The sequence below is a fragment of the Rana temporaria genome, chromosome 3 (assembly GCF_905171775.1).
Source record: "Rana temporaria chromosome 3, aRanTem1.1, whole genome shotgun sequence".
In the NCBI taxonomy this organism is placed as follows: Eukaryota; Metazoa; Chordata; class Amphibia; order Anura; family Ranidae; genus Rana; species Rana temporaria.
In genome coordinates, this window is record NC_053491.1 from 71424510 (window position 1) to 71444353 (window position 19844).

Here is a 19844-nt window from a genome sequence, read left to right on the forward strand (position 1 = left end):
GGGTGCAGAGATCCAGGGTTTCATAGATTTAGTAAAATGTATTTAGGAAAGTTTTTTTTTTATGCTGAACCTGCACTCTATTCCATATAAAACTAAATGTGCAAGAGCTGGCAGAACAAGCGATTAGGACTTTTTTCCCCAGAACCCATGCTCTGTACCCTATCTGAGACAGGGTTTAAATAACTGTGGAATCCTTGACTTGTGACCTACAGTCTTTGAGACACTAAAGCTGGCCATACAGGGATCTTCAGATCATCATCTGTTCAACCACCCTGCTAGTATACTCTCGCTCGATCAGTGCCGCAGAAAATAGACTGCAGTGCTGATCTATGTATTCTGATGGCAGGGGAATGTTCCTCTGCCAGAACATGACATAGTGTGAGGATTCCTCTATCCACATCGTGTGTGGATAGGGGAAACAGGTCAGTTTTTTTCATTCAATCCATAGTTGAACGTAAAAAAACTGACCCATGTTTGGCCAGCAAAAGTCACACACCATCAGGTCACCCACATATTCATAATTCCCTTTTAGCTAGCAATATTTATTTAGAAGTCTTTTCTTCTGACTAGATGAACTAGGTTACTGCACTTTCACTTATTGAATAGGACTGTATGTGTAGCTCAGAAAAAGATCTGCGTACACTTAGGAGGACATTTACTATTATGTGAACAAGATAAGAACGCTACCATATACTAATACATCACCAAATAAATCATAAAAACTCATATCAAATGTAAAATAACAATATATAAAGTCCATAAATTCCAGTGAATAAATAAATATATAAAGTTCATGTGAATCCAAGAAGGTTTTTCCAGTGCAACTTCAACTTAATCAGATGTGTAGTATAAAGTGCCAAGACAAACATCAGTGCAAAATTCATGCTCCCCTCTGTGTGCCCTCTCGGATGCGCTTTAAGAGGGTGGCTTGGCTTAGAAGTCCCATTGGCTGTATCACTGCGGCTTGCATTGTCCTCACTGAGCCATCAGAAATCCCGGGACCACAGATCCCAGCAGTCTTCATAACATTTGCAAACTTATAAATGGGATTCCGGGATTTCTAATGGCTCAGTGAGGACAACGCAAGCCACAGTGATACAGCCAGTGGGGCTACTAAGCCCAGCCACCCTCTCAAAGCCCATCTGACTTCTGTTATGGGAGTCCTGGATCTCTGGTTAATGAGAGGGCACACAGAGGGAGCACGAATTTTGCACTGTTTGTCTTGCCACTTGAAGTTGCACTGGAAAAACCTCCTTGGATTCACATGAACTTTATATATTTATTTGTTCACTGGAATTTATATATTGTTATTTTACATTTCATATGAGTTTTTATGATTTATTTGGTGATGTATTAGTATAGTATATAGTAGCGCTCTTGTCTTGTTTACATTTTTTAAAGGCTCATGCACTTTGAGAACAGCAAACTTGAATGTTAGTAATTACTTTATTTTATATAATTTTATTCTTATTACTAATTATTCTTTTTATAATCACCTATAATCACTTGTTTAGCGCAGGAATTCACGGTGTTAGACTATTTACTATTATGTTTTCCATAATTAAAAATAGAGCAGAAACCTATGGGGGCTAATTCACACATAGTGTGGTGACAGACATTTTACTGCAATGTAAAACACACGTCACCGCAATTACACACAACTTTTTTTTCTGTGTGTCCCATTCACACTGCAATACAGCCTGGAACTATGCTACATTTTATCGCAATGCACGGTACAGAACCATATGGCACTGTGAAGCAGTGCAGCAAAATGCGCTCCTGAACAGCACCATAAATGAAGTTTGTACAAAAAATAAATAAAGGAAACTGTGAAGAGCTAAATTGCACACATCAATGCCCCCTACTGCAGTCGGGAATGAACAGTGAGGTAAAAGTGCTCCGGAATGGTGAGGTAAAAGTGCTCCGGAAGCTGTCCTTATAGTGTGAATTCAGCCCAAAAACCATACAACATATTTTTTATATAAATACTTTGTATATGTTGATAATCATCTGTCATATTTAGGTAGTATATTAAAACCATTTATTAATACTACATAATTTGGAGCATCATTTGAATGTAAACAAAATACCCATGTAGTAGTTTTGGTGACATGATTTATGAAGAAAGGCCTTCCATTCGGTGCATGCCGCACTTCCCAGCCTTTGGGGAGGAAGCCCAGATCCCGGTCCACCGACAGTTTTGAAGATTCGTTTGCTGGTATATGAAGCTGATGACTGGTGGGGATGCTCTGTACTGATGGTGGCTGTGCCATTTCCACTGGTGCCTGTTGTAGAGATTCAGTGTTTAAGACCCTTTGAGGGTACCTTTCAACTCTTCAGAGTTTACATTTTTAAAGTTCCCTGGAGGCTTCTTATATCATACTATAAGCAAAGGCAGCAATTACATGCAGGTGATAATAATGAGGGTAGCATATAAGTGCTCTACACTTACCTTATGACTGGTGTTGTTTCTACACAACCATATTTAGCGATCGACTTTCCACTGGTTTGTTGGAAAATTTACAGTCAATCAGTGCATGCAGCCAATGCGGTTGGCTGGCAGAACAAACAAAAATGGAGTAATATATGACCAGGCTAACACAATAGAAAAAGACTGTCTCCAATATTTCTAGGTTTATCTAGAAAGGACAATCTCCACGAGGCAATGATGGCTGCAACCAATTAACAATGAGCTCAATGGTTCTGAGCAACAATAACAACACGACTTAAGAGTTTGCTCTTTGAACTGACTGTCCCTGTTTTACGAATGCACTTATGACGTCTACTTTCTATTACTAGCATATTTGGTCGGGTTATTTTCAGGTTGTAATACCCGAGTAAAGTTTCATTGTATATACAGATGCTAGAGGTTTAGTGAGAAGGATAACAGTACTGCATGTATACTATACTCTGTAACAGAACAGCAGAGCACAAATGTTCCTTTACCCTTAAAATGTATCCAAATTCAGGTTTTACATTTTAAAAGACAGCAAATGTTTTTAATAACAAATGTTCTAACCAGGAAACTACTGCATAATTATCCTTTACTTTACTCCCACATCTCAAAGGTCTAAAGCTGGCAATACTGTAGATGATTTTCTAACTTTTGTATAAACATTTGTAGGAAAATTCTCGGTACATTTAATGTATGTTGTTTTGCCTTTACCATTCGATTTTGGAATGAATGTAATTTCACAAATGAAAACCACACACACTGTTTGAAATTGTTCTGCTTCTTGTAACTGTGGTCAAAAAAGAACGTCAATTTGACCCCACTAATGATTAGAATTTGGAACAAACAGTCTTAAAACAAACATTTCAAAAGGGAAACTCTACTAGTGTATGGCCAGCTTTGTACTTACTGTACCTGTCACACTCTTGAGAGATACAGACTAGGTGGTCCCTGAAGGGGCACACACCCACCACTTTGGCTGGTGTCTCAAATACTGTAATTTCCTATAGAGAGGTTGGATATCATTGGGACACAGTAGATGGCCTCTCTGTTGGAAATAACTGGGATTTTCTGTGCACACACACAAGATTTAAGGGACTAGCTGGAGAATTTGCCATGACAGCTGTGTGTCTCCCTATGGAATGCACAGTGTGGATCTGTCAGAAGCATGGACAGATAAGCATTAGGTGTTTAGAGAGTTATGAGGGGGAAGAGTTAAAGGATAATGATAGAGAAAAAAGTATAGTTAACCTTTAAGTTATGATGATGTTTTACCTCAATGTTTATAAGTAAATTGTAGATAATTTATGTTTATTAGTGTACAAGTAAAGAAAATTATTATGGTAAGAGCCGGTTCACACAGGGGCAACGACTTCAGGGACGACTCGGCAAGGCGTCCTGAAGGCGACTTCAGAGGCGACTTGCAAAATGACTTCTGTATAGAAGTTAATGCAAGTCGCCCGAGTCGCCCCCAAAGTAGTACAAGAACTTGCGTCGCTCCTATTAGAACGGTTCTATTGAATAGAATGGGACACGACTTGTCAGGCGGCTGAGTCGCCTGACGAGTGTGAACCGGCTCTAAAGGTTACATAATCTGCAAAATACAGAAAAGGCAGACAACACATTTTCATAAATAAAAAGTAATTGTTATAATCTGTATTCAAACTGTGTTTTAGTGGAAAAAATATGTTTTTTTAGGTCCCAATTCTGCTTTTCTAAAGACCAAAATGACTGATCAATGAAGGCTTTTGCCATGTTATCAAGTGTTAAAGCAGTATTAAATTCAAAACCAAAGATTTAATATATCCAATTATTAGATGTGGTGGCAGCACATCGTTTTTTTTTTTTAAAGACTCCCCCCCCTCGATTTTCACCTGGCGATCTTACAGTAACACACCTCCTGTATTCCTCTGGTATAGCTTGAATGATAATTGGACAAACAGCCTTTTTCTACTGAGCAGAAACTTGTCACAGTGCCTGTAAAAGAAAGCCACGTCTTCCCAAAGCAGGTGCTGTGTCAAGCTTCCTTTTCAACTGCTGAAGACCAGCAAGAACTAGCCAGACAAGAAAAACTAAAAGTTGTTCTCCGCTGATAAAAGGAAATTCTACTTTAAGTCGGAACGAATAGTATATCTGTAAATATAATCCGTATTTAATAACGTAAGCTTCATTTTAATAAAAGGTAACTTACAACCCAATGCCAAAAACTTTAACTGTAAAATTTACACAGAATGCAGTGATTTGCAAATTTCACAAGCCTGTCATATTTTATTCACAATAGAAAACATTCAAATGGTTATAATGAGAAAATGTACAATTTTAAGAAAAAAAAGATACACACATTCTTAAAAAGATGGCAGCAGCAAAGCTTAAAGTTTTTGGGACAGGGCAACAAAAAGCTGGCAAAGTAAGTGGTACCAACGAGAAAGAGATGGAGGAAGATTTTTGCAACTAATTAGGTTAATTGGCAACAGATCAGTAACATGATTGGGTATAAGAGAGCATCTTAGAGAGTTAGTGTCTCAGGTAAAGATGGGAAGAGGTTCACCAATCTGTGAAAAGCTGCATCTAAAAATTGTCGAACAATTTCAGAATAATGTTCCTCAGCATAAAATTATAAAGACTTTAAATATATCATCATCTACAGTTCATAATATCATCAAAAGGTTCAAAAAGTCTCAACCTTTCTAGTGCCGTGACCCCTTGATAACATTTTCCAAGTTGTGGGGACCCCCAACAGTAAAATTATTTTCGTAGCGTGGGTTGTCAGCACCTAAGACAAGACAAGTAATTTGCACCCCTAACCCACAGATATTTAGCGCTCCCTGAGTCCCTTCCACTCGTACAGTGTTAAACCCTTGTGGTACATTTTAGGATGTACCACTCCCTTTTTTTTCTCCTTTCTTTCCCTTTTATCTCTCTCTATCGTAATTTCTTGTTTTTTCCCCCCCATCCCTCTCTCTAGCTATTTTTTTTTTATTCTCTCTTATTCTTTCTCTCCCCTTTTCTTTGTTCCTCCCCCTTCCATGTATTTTCTATTTTTATTCATTTTCTTACTCCTTGGTGGGGGGAATGAATGACTGGCAGTGCTGGTGGGGAGTTGAGATGAGTGGCAGTGCTGGTGGGGGGGGGGGGATCAGTGGCAATGCTGGGGGGAGTTCTGATCAGTCAACTTAGGTGCTCTTGATCAAGGTCATCTGTTGATCTGAGAACTGTAATGGGGACTTTTAATGGCAACTATAATCACAGGAAGTGTTACTCACTGTGTCTCTGGCTTCACTATGTCTCCAGCTCTGTGGTGTCTCGCAGAAGTGACACCTATGCTGCAATCAGGACATTGGGTCTCCTCCAGCCCCTTCCACTTCACATTCCTCACCAGTCAGCTGACCTCTAGTCTCTGCCCCCCACCCATGCCGTGAACTGAATGGGTGGCTTCAAAAAGGCTGAGTGGGCGGCCATGGGCTCCAGAAACAGCCCAGCTAGGCGGCAACAGGCTCCAGGGACAGCCCTGTTGGGTGGCTACGAAAAGGCTGGGAGAGCAGTGCGGGCTTCAGGAACAGCCCAGGATTTGGTGACCCCTGGCAAATCGTCATTCGACCCCCAGGTTGAGAACCACTGGTCTAGAGAAACCTCTGTGCACAAGGGACAAGGCTGAAACACAAGACTGGAGGCCTGTGATCTTCAGGCCCACAGACGGCACTGCATTAAAAACAGGTATGATTTTGTGATGAACATCACTGCATGGGCTCAGGAATACTTCGCTGACTGTGAACACAATTTGACGCAACATCTAAAAACGCAGCCGTCTTCTCTGGGCCAAAGCTCAGTTAAAATGGTCTGTTGAAAACTATTCTGTGGTCAGGCAAATCAAAATGTGACATTCTTTTTGGCAATTATGGGTGCCACGTCTTCTGGATTAAAGAGGAGAGGGACCGTCTGGCTTGTTATGACACTCAGTTCAAAAGCCTGAATCTCTGACGGTATTTGGGGAAGGGGGGGTATTAGTGCATATGGAAAGGGCAGCTTGCACATCTGGAAAAGCACCATCAATGCTGATGGACATATCCAGGATTTAGAGTAGCAATGCTCAGACAATAGTGGGACAACATTCTTCTCCTAAAGCTCCAGCAACTGGTCTCGGTTCCCAGATATTTACAGAGAAGAGAGGATACTACACCAAAACTTTTTGGGAATTGGGGTTTTAGTTATTTGTCTGTTTTGGAAATATAAGATATGATTATATACAATGGCAGCAAAATTATCAGAAAAAGAAAGTAAAGTACTGGGGAATTTAGCAGTGCTGTATTGTGTCCTGGTACCTGTACTGTGGGCCTCTCCCACGTAGTTGTTCTTGTGTTGTGATCTATGAAATACGATCTTCCTTTGTCATCTTGTTTTTCCTCCCAACCAGGGGGTAATCCAGAAGAGGTAGGCAATAACTGTTGAAAAGAGATTTGATATTTACAAAGTATAGAAACCTTATGCATTTTTAAGAAAATCAAAATCTTGCAAACATGATCTGTTTTCTGAGGGGACACTGCCTAGAAAACTGTGTTTTAAACTTCTACTCAGTAGACATTCTTGGTAGGTATTGGCTGGGAAGCACAAGATCCGGTGTCTATCTACAGCTGAACCCTTGCACTGTCAAATGTGATTGGGTTTTATATGAAAGTAGCAAATTTTAGTTTGTGCTATAAACATGTTACAGCAACAGGAACTAACAATAAATTGAATAACTCATAAGGCCAGGAACTGGAAATTACACTGTTTTTAAGGGTCAATGTTGCAGTTTGGTGGCAGTTTTAGTAAGAAACTAAAACCATAAAGAAAGGTTAAAGTCTGGTACACACTATCATTTTTTTTTTTGTTCAACCCAGCGGGCTGAACTAAAAAATACAGAGGAACTCACTGTACTCTCTGATGTTGGTACAGCGATCTCCCCCCTGAGCTATTGTGTTCTGACAAGGGGAATGCCCCCCTTTCCCGCCAGAACACACCAGTAAGCGCTCACAGCCATTGGATGCTAGTTTTTCAGCATGTGCGTTCATCCAGCATTTGTCGGACAGGCTGATGTACACACAAGCCAAATGTCAGCCGTTTTCTGTTGAACTGCCTGACATTTGGCCCGTGTGTACAAGGCTTACGAAAAAGTATGTGCCTTTGTCTTCAGTGTTTTACAGTTATGAGCATCTTTAGGATTTATTTTTAGCAAAATGTCCTGCTGCTTTTAAATAACATTCTCTGAACTGGATGCATACTCTTAGTTTTCATTGGCCTACTACACAAATTATAAGAGGGGGGGGGTTTGGGACATTAAATGAGGCACATATGTAGTGCACCTCCATCCCTGGTTCAGTATTTGAAAAACAGGGGGAAATATTGGGACTACACAAATTATAAACAAAATGCACAATAACCTGAAGCAAACCAGAAGCACAATGCATGCAAACCTAAAGCACAATGCATGCAAACCAGAAGAAAAATGCAGGTATTATTTAAACACAATTGACTGGCCCAACTCCAGTAAATTCTAAATATTTTATGTTTAAACTGACTGGAACAAGGCTTACTCGTTAAGCAGCTCTAATGTTTACCCTGTTTTGCATCTTTAAAGAGTGTGTACACCCACACATTTCTTTTCCCGATATGTGCCCGCTGTACCATGTACTTGTATGAAAAAGTATCCTGTTCTCTTTGTATTTTGTGTGGAATCCCTGATTTTCCTGCCAGTCCCTCTGCTTAAGGCCCCTTTCACACATGCGGAACGTATGTCGGCTTTTTCATCCATCCGTTTACGAATGAAAAAGGGACATACATTGATCCCTATGAGATTGCGGGTGTCAGCGGATGAACATCCGCTGACACCCAATCTCATCCGGGTGCGCAATCCTCCGATTCTGCAGACGGAGGAAAACCCTATTTTTCTTCCCGTCTGTGGATCAGGTGAACACGGACAGACAGTCCTTGTTCATCCGATCCCCCCATAGGGGAAAGCGGAGATCTGCGGGGACCACCCTGTCATCCGCTAGATCAGCGGAGCGACCCCCGCTGAGCAAGCGGAGGTTCAAGGAGCGGATCATCACGGATCCGTCCCGTGTGAAAAGGCCCTTAAAAACTGACCACACTAAGTAGGCAAGCACACCATCGTCAGTTTTCTAGCAGTGCTGGGAACTCAGTGTGCTGTTCTCCAATGATCAGACTTGTCCTGACATGCCCCACTGCATGGTCTTTCGCTGGAAAGACCAGTGCACTGTTGCTTCTCCTCCCCCACCTCTTATGCAGCTGAAAACAGAGGGAATGTGATCACTTTAAAAAAAATATATATATATATTTATAATGATTTTTTCCTATTTATACACAAATGTTTTGTCTTTTTTTTTTATTTAATACTGAATGGGTTGTTTTTCAACATAATTGTTGACAATCACATTAAGCAGTTTGCTGCCTTGCAAGCTAAATCAAAACTCTAATAATGAATGTGCAAAACATAAAATGGGGGAGATTTACTAAGACGGGAGCACACTAAATCTGGAGCAGCAGTGCACAGTAAACATAAAGCTGATAACCACAGCTTATTCAGTTAAAGTGGTTGCATTAAGATGAAAAACATTGAGGGTTTACAACCCCTTGAAGATAAAAAACCTGTGTGCAGCGGCCCTCCTCAGCCCCCCCAATACTTACCTGAGCCCTCCTCTATCCAGCGATGTTGCACGAAACTCGGCTGCCCGAGACTCTCCTCCTCATTGGCTGAGACAGCAGCAGAACACATTGGCTTCTGCTGCTGTCAAAGTTAATGAGCCAATGAGGAGAGAGAGAGGTGGCAGGGCCTAGCCGGGGGTTTGTGTCTGAATGGACACACAAAGCTGTTGCTCCGTTCGGGTGCCCCCATAGCAAGCTCATAGGGGCACTCGTCAGGAGGGAGGGGCCAGGAGAGCTGAATAGGTACTAAGGACAGGACAAAGATGTAATACTTTTTCCTGATCAAAGCTATTGCTTTGAGGTAAACTCGATTTACTATGTGCAGGCAATGAAAAGAGATTTTCTTTTGATGTTTTGAAAAAGGGCATAAGGATGTCCTCATTGAGGTGGAAAACTGATACCACCTTAGGCGGAAGGGAGGGTCTTGGGCATAAGACTACATTGTCATTGTAAAGTATGAGAAAAGGCTTCTTTGAAAAGAAAGCGGCAAGGTCGCAGACACTTCTAAAAAGACATGATAGCAACCAAAAAAGGTTGCTTTGCAGGAGAGGTCATCAAAAGGGAATGTCCTTGGTGGGTTCAAAAGGTGGATTCTGTGGGGCAGAGAGAATCAAATTAAGATCCCATTGTAGCCTAGGGTGCTGCAAGAGGAAACTGGTGGAAGACAAACCTTGAATAAAGGTTAATTTACAAAGGAGTGTGAAGCTAAAGAATGAACAAGGCCAAAACCTGACTTTTCAGAGTGCATAAGGCCAAATTCTGGTCAAGACCTGGTTGTAGGAATGTCAGAATATAAGGCACAGAGTGCTCTCTGGGATTTAATTTTGTGCGCTTACTCCAGGCAAAAAAATAATAATTCCAGGTACACTGACTGCAAGGCAAGAATAACATACTCTGAGATCTCTCAAGACCTGAGAGATATTTAAAGCCATACCGTTAAAGCCATAGACTAAGAAGCAGGAAGGAATAGAAGGCCCTGAGACAGTATATCTGACCTGTGGGAGGGAAACCAGGTGTCAATTGCCAGAGTATGTCTTTGTCAGGCTTTTTCAGGCCATTTTGGTGCAAGAAAGAAATTTCTTCTCTGGAATAAATCCTTTGTACGGGATGTGTCCAGGATCAGACCCAAGTATTCCAGGCAAACAAAAGGTTGGAGATCAGGTTTTTGGAAATTGTTCACACAACTGGAGGCCTAGAGCATCTCCTCCATTGTCCTGTGGATGTTTGCAGACAGCTATAAGGCCCCTTACACATTAAGCGGACTCCGTCTCAGCGGAGTCTGTCGGCTCAGCGGGAGATCTCTTTGCAGAGCCTGCAGATGACAAGTCCCTCTCTGCTCACTGAGCGGGGAGGGGCTTGCTGCATCGCTGCTGATTCCTAAGGAGAGATCTGATGAAAATGGAAAGCATGTCCGTTTTCATCAGATCTCACCCGATCCGCCATGGACGGATGGGGACATATCGCCATCCGTCTGATTTTGGTGGATCGGATGTCAGCGGACACGTCTCCGCTGACATCCGACGCTTCATAGGCATGCATGGAGCGGCCATTCAGGTCCGCCGTCAAAACTGACAGGGGCCTAAGGGGTGAGGCTTTTAAGAGAAGTTCAGCTAGATAACCTGTGACTTGAATGTTCTGAGAAATACAAAAGTAAAGGTGTTAGAACCTTTGTGAATAGCAAAGCACAGATGAGGTGGATGAATGGGAATATGAAGACAGATCTTGGATGTCTATGGATGCCAGGTTTTCTACTGTCACAGGGAGCAATTACCGACCTTGTGGATTCCATGCCGTGACTGCTGCCCCTTCTCTGACAATCTCTTCACCTACTTTCTCTACCCCACCATTAAAAATACAAAATACGAAGCACAACATACAAGGCCATTCACAACATCGCTCCCAGCTACATCACCAACCTCATCTACAGATATCACCTGAATCTTCCTCTCCACTCCTCCCAAGACCCCCCCTGCTCTCTAGCTCCCTTGTTACCCCCTCCCACACTCGCCTCCAGGATTTCTCCAGAGCCTACCCCATCCTCTGGAACTCCCTGCCCCAGTAGGTCCAGTCAGCTCCTACCCTGTCTGTCTTTAGGTGATCCTTGAAAACTAATTTATTCAGGGAAGCCTACCCCACCGTCACCTAAAAACTGTACTTGAGTCACCTCCATCAGATCACCTCCTGCAGCTATTACCTTTTGCACCATCTCCCCTTTCCATTAGATTATACGCTCCATGAGCAGGGCGCCCTCCTATTACTTTGGGTTTGAACTGTATTGTAATTATACTGTCCCCCTTTACATTGTAAAGTGCTGCCTAAACTATTGGCGCTACACAAATTCTGTATAATAATAATATATTGAAGGAAGTGGTATTTCCATTCGCTTCTGAGAAGCTCATGTTAATTTTTTAGGGATACTGACTGTATTAGAGCATATTTGACCTACCTATAACTTGGAGGTTAGACTTCCGTGCGAGTGTTATTCCCATTGGTGGTGAGTTCACAAGCTATCTCTTCATGGAAGATTTCCAACAGGTCACGTGGCAATTATTGAAAACTTTTTTGACACTTGTTCATGAGCTTTCTTCTAGCATTTCATTTTATTCATAGCTAATTAAGTTTGTAGTGATTTTACAGCTGCCTTTATTTGTGTGTGTTTTTGGAGTTTTCATTTTATTTTGGGTACCTGTTTATTAGTAGTTTGTTTTGGAATATACAGTCTTTGGGATGTGCCCGAATCTGCAGCAACTAATATGATATCTTCTTATATCTACCACATACAGCCTCAATTGAGCATATTAATCTTCATTGTTGGCAATTGTAGAAATATTACTCTCAGGCGCATGAATCAGCAGGTTTTCAAATAGTTTATCTGCACTGTGGACATCGACTGACTAATATTGGTCAGAGTAAGCCTGTTCCATGATACATTAAAATATATGTTTTAAACACAGCATTAAACAGGCCAAACACCATTAAACACAGCCATTTGATCATGCATTGGGAGACAACAGAAAATCTTACAACTGGTAACGTAGGTAGTTCTTCCTGTGTATATGATTGCAAGCTCCCTCTTCTGCTGGAATTCACCTTTACAAAATACATTTAAAATGTGATGAAAATGAAAGATGAAAATCTATGAAAAAAATCTAAGCATGGGTGTAATATTTCTGAAATAAAATTCTGTGTCTAGAAAGTTCTATACTTCCTAAAGAGAAAGTACAATAAATTGTATTTTATATGCAAAATATACTTTAATTTCTGAGGTCCTTCGCCAGAAGTCGCTGGGAAATTTCAGCTCTCAGGTGGTTCACACACTGCCTGCACATGTCCATCCCATGTGCTGTGCCCTGCGTATTTGAAAAACCCCACTAGTCTTCTACTGTCCAACTATATCAAATCATGAAATGAACAGCAGGGTGATGCAAATGCAAGCATGTGGCCAGTAGATGAACAGCATGGATTACTATGGTTTTGGAGCAGCATGTCTAGAAAATAACATATAATCTTAACTACACTAGGTTCCTGGGGTCTCTCTAACTACTTTGCTCTGACATCTGTACACCTCTATGGACCAATGCATTATATACATTCTATTGTTTATTCTGCAATAACTTTGCCATTACTAAGACAACAAAGTTATAAATATACTGTATATTTTTTAAGGACAAGCAAGGATTTGTTTTCATAATTTTTTTTGTAAACCTTAGACAAAAAAACAAAAAAAAACTAAAATCAAAAATGTTTCTATTTTGACCAATGTTAGTTTAAACAAAATAAGATCACTGTTCATAAATAGCGTACATTTTATTCTATAGCTTGTATGTTTTTTTAGGACCGGTTTACACCATACCTGCACATAAATCACACAGGAACGAGCTGAGCGTTTCTGTGTGATTCAGACCACATGCAAAATGCACTCCATTTGTGGTTTGCCACGGGTGTCAATAGAAAGTGAACAACACCCCAAATGCAGTGCGATTGCATGCACTGGATCACATGGTACTTTTGTACCATGCAATCTGGTTATAGTGCATCTTAACAATTAGTGCATGCACTACTTTGGTGCGACGCGGTTTTAGCCCATTCATAATAAATGGGCTGAAACCCCAGCACAAATAACCGCATGGGAATCGCACAGAAACACACAGCGCTTTCCTGTGCGCACATGATATGAATCGGCCCTAGAAGTCAGGTACTGTCAGCGAGGAGGGAGGCAGCAGGACAGAAGGACAGGCTGTGCTACATACATTATGTGTACTTTGATGAAGATTTTTGGGGCATGCTTAGCATGTCCAATGTCCTCAACTGGTTAATTAAGTATTCTTTAAAAGAAAGTCCTGTTAAGTGAGAACTTTTGTAAGAATTTACATTTAACAGACATGCTTCTTAAAGCGGAATTCAACCCAAAAATGAAACTTTCGCTTTTCCGTTTCCTCCCTACCTCCGGTGTCACATTTGGCACCTTTTTGTGGGGGGGGGGGGGGGGGGGGCAGATACCTGTCTAATACAGGCATTTGCTCCCACTTACGGCGATAGATCACAACAGATTCTGCAGCGATCTACACCATGTCTGGCCCCTCCCCTCCCTCGCTGTTTTCTGGGAGACACACAGGTCCTGGAAGACAGCAGGGACCAGTGAGTACGCTCAGAGCAACTCGCGCATGCGCAGTAGGGAACCAGGCTCTGAAGCCTCAAGGCTTCACTTCCTGATGTCTTTACTGAAATTGCCAGGGCCTGCACCCAGGAGCCGAGGGACAGCTCAGCTTCAGGTAATGACATCGTGGGCGCCCTGGACAGGTAAAAGTCCTAATATTAAAAGTCAGCAGCTGCAGTATTTGTAGCTGCTGGCTTTTAATATTTTATTTTTATTTTTTTTAAATAAAAAATTATTCGGCAGAACTCCACTTAAAGAATCATTTTTTTTTACATTCAGTTAAAGTCATTTTCTGCATTGCTATCAGCTATTACCATACCACATAAAAGGGTAAAATTTACAGATGCTTGAAAGATAAATCCACTAATAGCTCTTAGATTTCTTAGGAAATCAATGAGCTCTCAAACTTACAATGATTTGCTTTACCTGCTGCATTTTTAGTTTGGCTTAAACACAGTGCAAGGCTGTGTCATGGAGAACTAACTGGTGAAGTCACCAAGAGATACAGGGAGCCAGCGGGTGATTCAGAATGCCAGGCTTAAACTATAAATACGATATCAAATTTGAGTGAAAAAAAAAAGTGCTAGAAATCGGAAAAACATAACCAGTTTGTGGAGCTTGAAGAAAGGTTTAGGAAATAATAGAAGTTCTGGTGTAATATAGTGAGAGCAACAACCGGAGTGCCGATCATCCTTCCTACAGTAATATAGCGAATAGTAGGATCTTTCCATCATTAAAGCGGAGCTCCACCCTAAAGTGGAAATTCCGCTCATCGGATTCCTCCCCCCTCCGGTGCCACAATTGGCACCTTTCGGGGGGAGGGGGACAGGGTACCTGTCTTTGACAGGTATCCTTTCCCACTTCCGGGAGTCCGGCCGCGGCCATGACGCGGCAGTAACGTCACCGTGGGGCTCCCTCCTCCTCCTCCCCTGGCCGCCGGGCTAATAGGAGAGAGGAGCAGGGCCTCGCACATGCGCAGTAGGGTTCCCGGCGTGAAGCCGAAAAGGCTACCCTTACCAGCAATGGTGGCGGCAGTGTAGCCTTTTGACTTCACGCTGGGAACCTTACTGCCGACATCGAGGGACAGCAGGACAGGTAAGTGTCCATTTAATAAAAGCCAGCAGCTGCAGTATGTGTAGCTGCTGGCTTTTAATGTGTTTTTTTTCCCGGACCTCCTCTTTAAAGCGGAGCTCCACCCTCCACCTCCACTCCCGCTCATCAGAACCCTCCCCCCCTCTGGTGTCACATTTGACAACTTTCAGGGGGGAGGGGGGTGCAGATACCTGTCTAAAGACAGGTATTTGCACCCACTTCCGGCCACACAGTCTGCGGGTAGACTGCAAGCAGGATGTCCGATCACCCCCCCCCCCCCCATTGTGTTCTGGGAAACACTCGGCTCCCAGAACACAGCGGGAACCAGTCAGCACGGCGCAGCGCGACTCGCGCATGCGCCGTAGGGAACTGGGCAGTGAAGCCGGAGCGCTTCACTTCCTGGTTCCCTCACCGAGGATGGCGGTGGGGGCAGCAGAGTGACGAGCGGTCGCTCGTCCTCTGCTGCGGACGGCGCTGGACTCCAGGACAGGTAAGTGTGCTAATATTAAAAGTCAGCAGCTGCAGTATTTGTAACTGCTGGCTTTAAAAAAAAAATTTCAGGGGACATCTGCTTTAAGCTCTTTACTCTTCTCAGCTGATGGCTGTAGCAATATTTTTCTATACATTTTTACAAACGTTGAACATCAAACAAAAAAGTGAATACATATTTACATGATGTGAACAAATCGCATGTTTGTGATGAATACAGGAAGTTTTGAGATTAGGTTTTTGGCTTGGTGGATCCTCACAGAGGTCATAAGGTTTTGTCATGAGGCTTGTTAATGTTTCATTTATAAATGATAATACCAATACAAAAATATCTTACAATGCTTGAGCTGTGCCTGCCACTGGCAGTATTCCCAGATATGTGAAGCCTTGCATTGAGCTCATCAGCAACTTGTATTTGGATGTCACTGCTAGATAATGAGTGTGGTTGAGTACTGTGGTTGCTGTATACAGTGGAATCATCCTCGGTTATAATTTCCCAACTCTGTTAAGAAAGTGACAACATACAATTACTAAATGTATAAGACATCTATTCAATATCATTACAAGATGGAACATTTAGGTGGTCATCATACATTTGAAAGATCTGATTTTCAGTGCGGTTATGTAGTGTGCGCTTTTTTGAGGTTTTTCATGCTTTTTTGCAGAAGGAGACTGGATTTTATACAAGCAAATCTCTGCGAAAAAACACAGTATGAATGCATGTACATGCTTTGTACACGCATGTTTAGTGCATTTCCATTGAAGTCCATGGGGCCAAAATCACGCTGCACCAGTACCAAAATAGCAACTGTACCTTTTCAAAAAACACACTGCAGCCGCACACTATTGATGTAAACAGGCACCATAGAGAATCGTGTGATTTTCTCTGTCATGTGGTGGTGAGCGACAGCAGCTGCATCAGAAATGGCACTAGTGTGAATGGGGGCTTACTGCACATTGAGCGGAACCAGGCAGATCAGATAACTGATAGTTTTCAGGCAGGCGAGAATGATGGGTATCATGAATTCTGTCTGCCGCAGAAGGGACATTTTATGTAGAGATGGTGCAACTTATGAAAGTGAGGCATACTTCAAAAAGGTACCAGACCCGGATTCTGATATCTGGAAGCAAAAATGATAATTAACCATTTAAGGACCTTGCCTGTTTTTCAGATTTGGTGTTTACAAGATAAACATTTTTTTGCTAGAAAATTACTTAAAACCCCCAAACATTATATATATATATATATATATATATATATATTTTCCTAACACCCTAGAGAATAAAATGCCGGTCATTGCAATACTTTTTGTCACACCGTATTTGGGCAGCGGTCTTACAAGCGCACTTTTTTGGGGGTAAAAAAAAACTTTTTTGAATTAAAAAATAAGACAACAGTAAAGTAAGCCCAATTTTTTTTTTATATTGTGAAAGATAATGTTCCGCCAAGTAAAATGATACCCAACATGTCACGCTTCAAAATTGCGCCCGCTCGTGGAATGGCGTCAAACTTTTACCCTTAAAAATCTCCATTGGCGACATTTAAAAAATTCTATAGGTTGCATCTTTTAAGTTAAAGAGGAGGTCTAGTGCTAGAATGATTGCTCTCGCTCTAACGATCGCGGTGATACCTCACTTGTGTGGTTTGAACACCGTTTTCATATGCGGGCGCTGCTCACGTATGCGCTCGCTTCTGCGCGCGAGCTCGTCGGGACGGGGCGCTTTAAAAACATTTTTTTTTTGTTTTCCTATGTATGTTTATTTATTTTATTAATTAAAAAAAAAAAAATGGGTCACTTTTATTCCTATTGCAAGGTATGTAAACATCCCTTGTAATAGAAAAAAGCATGACAGGTCCTCTTAAATATGAGATCTGGGGTCAAAAAGACCTCAGATCTCATATTTAGACTAAAATGCCAAAAAAAAAATTTTAGGGAAAAAATTACAACAATAAAATATGCCTTTAAGAAGCATGGGCGGAAGTGACGTTTCGACGTCGCCATCTTGTCCTCACTCGTATCTCAGCCGAGCAGGAGGAAAGACCCGATTGCCTCCGCCACTGCCAACGGCTCCGGTAAGCGGCAGAGGGCGCGGGAGAGGGGGGCCCGTCTCCTGCCGCCGATAACGGTGATCTTGCGGCGAATCCGCCGCGGAGACCACCGTTATCGTTTAAAGGACCGCTCACTGAAAAAATGGATATCTCGGTTGTGGCAGCGGCCGTTACCGAGATATCCATCTTTAAAAAAATGACGTATATATACAGTGAGCGGTCCTTAAGTGGTTAAATATGTTTACAAGATGGTTTGTAATCTCCATATGACTAACCTAGACGGTATAAAACCTTCATAAATGTTTGACTTTATGGAGAAGGAGATGTAGATATGCAAAACTGAAGATATGTTTGACCTTTCTAGTCCACAAATAGTGTGGATATTGTGCCGTTTTGTGTTCATAATTGTTTTACCTCTGGAGAATCTCTCACTTCTGGACCTTCTGTTTCCTCAGAGATTTGCCTTCTAGTTTTAAATACACGTTGTGCTTCCAACTGCACACTGCCACTTTCTGGACCAGCAGTGCCATCCCTGGAAAGACATTAAACTATAATTATATCTTAAAACAAGTAATCTTATTTACTGCTTATTTTGGAAGTGTGCAACAAAATAAGAAAACTATATTAATGGTTCAAATTGGACACTCAATAAAGTGTAATTAAATCCCCATCAGAAAAACTATCATTACATGCTGTTCACTCAGTAACTATGAGATTCATTTTTTTATTCTGCAAACAACCTGGTTGATCCTGCTGTTCTTCATCTTCCCCTTCTGTCCTTGTCCCCAATGCAGTTGGGGATTTTGCAGAGCAGTATTGGCAGCTTTGCACATGCTCAGTTTTCAGTCAGTTTCTATGCTGAGCATTTCTTCCCCATCACATTTGAGCAGCCCATGTGACTGAAGTATATATAGGAGTATAAAATCTGGTAAATGACAACCCACTCTCTCCCTCCTCCACGCCCACAGCTAAACACAATGGGGGTGGTAGAATATTACATGTAGATTGATGGAGGTGTCACCTCCCTCTTATTCTAAGACACAGGCTGGTGGGGAGTGACACAACCTGTGACTGGCAAAAATCTTTATTATTTTTTAAATAATAAAGATTTGATTTCAAATATATATTTGTGTGCCAATTTAAAACAGTTTATTGATATTAATTTATTTGTACTCTGTATTCCAAAGCCTGTTTTTTTTTTTTTTAAACATGCGATATATATTGTTTGTGTTTATACCACTTAATTGCAGCCTTCTGGGTCATCATTTCCTAGTTCGTTTATATTCTGAGTTAGCGCAGTTTTTCTTGTACCATATTAAATAAATTGTACTTGTACCAGTTTATGGTTAATATTTTTACTAAATATAAAACAGTTTAAAGTGCCCATCAATGCAGCCACACCAGTGCCCATCACTGCAGCCACACCAGTGCCCATTAATGCAACCTGATCAGTGCCCATCAGCGCAGCCACGCCAGTTCCCATTAATGCAGCTAGATCAGTGCCCATTAATGCAGCCACACCATAGCCCGTTAATGTAGCCTGATCAGTGCCCATCAGCGTAGCCACACTAGTGCCCATTAATGCAGCCACACCAGTGGCCATTAAAGCAGCCACACTAGTGCCCATCAATGTTGGTCCCTCCTAGTACCTGGTCTACACAGCTTCTTCTACCTAGGTCCTGGGTGCAGTGTTTTTCCTGCAGGTGGGGTCCTCTGGAGCTGGAAACCAGGATCAGCTGTGCACTGCTGTTACATCTGGTCCTCTCCCTTCCTCCTGGGCACCACAGAGCTGGAAAACTAGGGCTGGAGGAAACTTTAGGGAGGGTCAAGGTGAGCGGGCGAGGACTCCCAAATCCTGTCCACCAATTGGCTAATCTCCCGCATCCCACTGTGTAGCCGTTTAGGAAAAAAACGTCTCCCGGTCTCCCCTGTGTTCAGCGGGGGCCAGGGGACAAAGAGCAGACTATTTCATCACGTTCGGCTTTAAGGGGATTAATCCGCAGCAGCGCTCCCGGCTGGCTCCAGTGTGCTGATATAGCACAGGCCTGCCTCCAACTTTGTAGTGCAGATTAATCAACCCAAAGCCAAAAGTGATGAAATAGTCAGTTTTCTGTCCCCCGACCCCCACTTAACACAGGGTGCACAGGGGAGATCAGCTTATTGGTGGAGAGGGTTTGGAAGTCCCAGCCTGCTCTACCTCCGCTGTCACTGAAACAGGCCCACTGAGCCATCGGCCCACTGGGAAACTCCCGAGATCCCCATCCAAATTTTACTTGAGCCTTTTGATTTATATTTATGTTACTGGGGTTAATACGTTTTTTTGTGATTTGAAAAACACACCTTAATGATTATGAACAGCTACAATGATTTAGGACACCATTGTTCACTGCGATATTGGTTTAAAT

At 42.1% G+C, this 19844-nt stretch overlaps 1 protein-coding gene across 4 annotated transcripts in view; it reads right to left on the reverse strand.

Moving 5' to 3' along the window:
- The window catches only part of NEDD4 (NEDD4 E3 ubiquitin protein ligase), a 199855-nt gene that overhangs the window by 42159 nt on the left and 137852 nt on the right, over positions 1 to 19844 (reverse strand). For 3 of the 4 annotated variants that reach the window (XM_040342736.1, XM_040342735.1, XM_040342733.1), the window contains 5 exons: positions 17854 to 17971; positions 15727 to 15891; positions 12176 to 12241; positions 6772 to 6891; positions 2091 to 2285 (listed from right to left, as the gene is read on the reverse strand). In XM_040342736.1, coding sequence (XP_040198670.1) covers positions 2091 to 2285; positions 6772 to 6891; positions 12176 to 12241; positions 15727 to 15891; positions 17854 to 17971 — 664 coding nt within the window. The remainder of the gene's footprint in view (positions 1 to 2090; positions 2286 to 6771; positions 6892 to 12175; positions 12242 to 15726; positions 15892 to 17853; positions 17972 to 19844) is intronic. The other variant, XM_040342734.1, reaches the window with a different exon arrangement.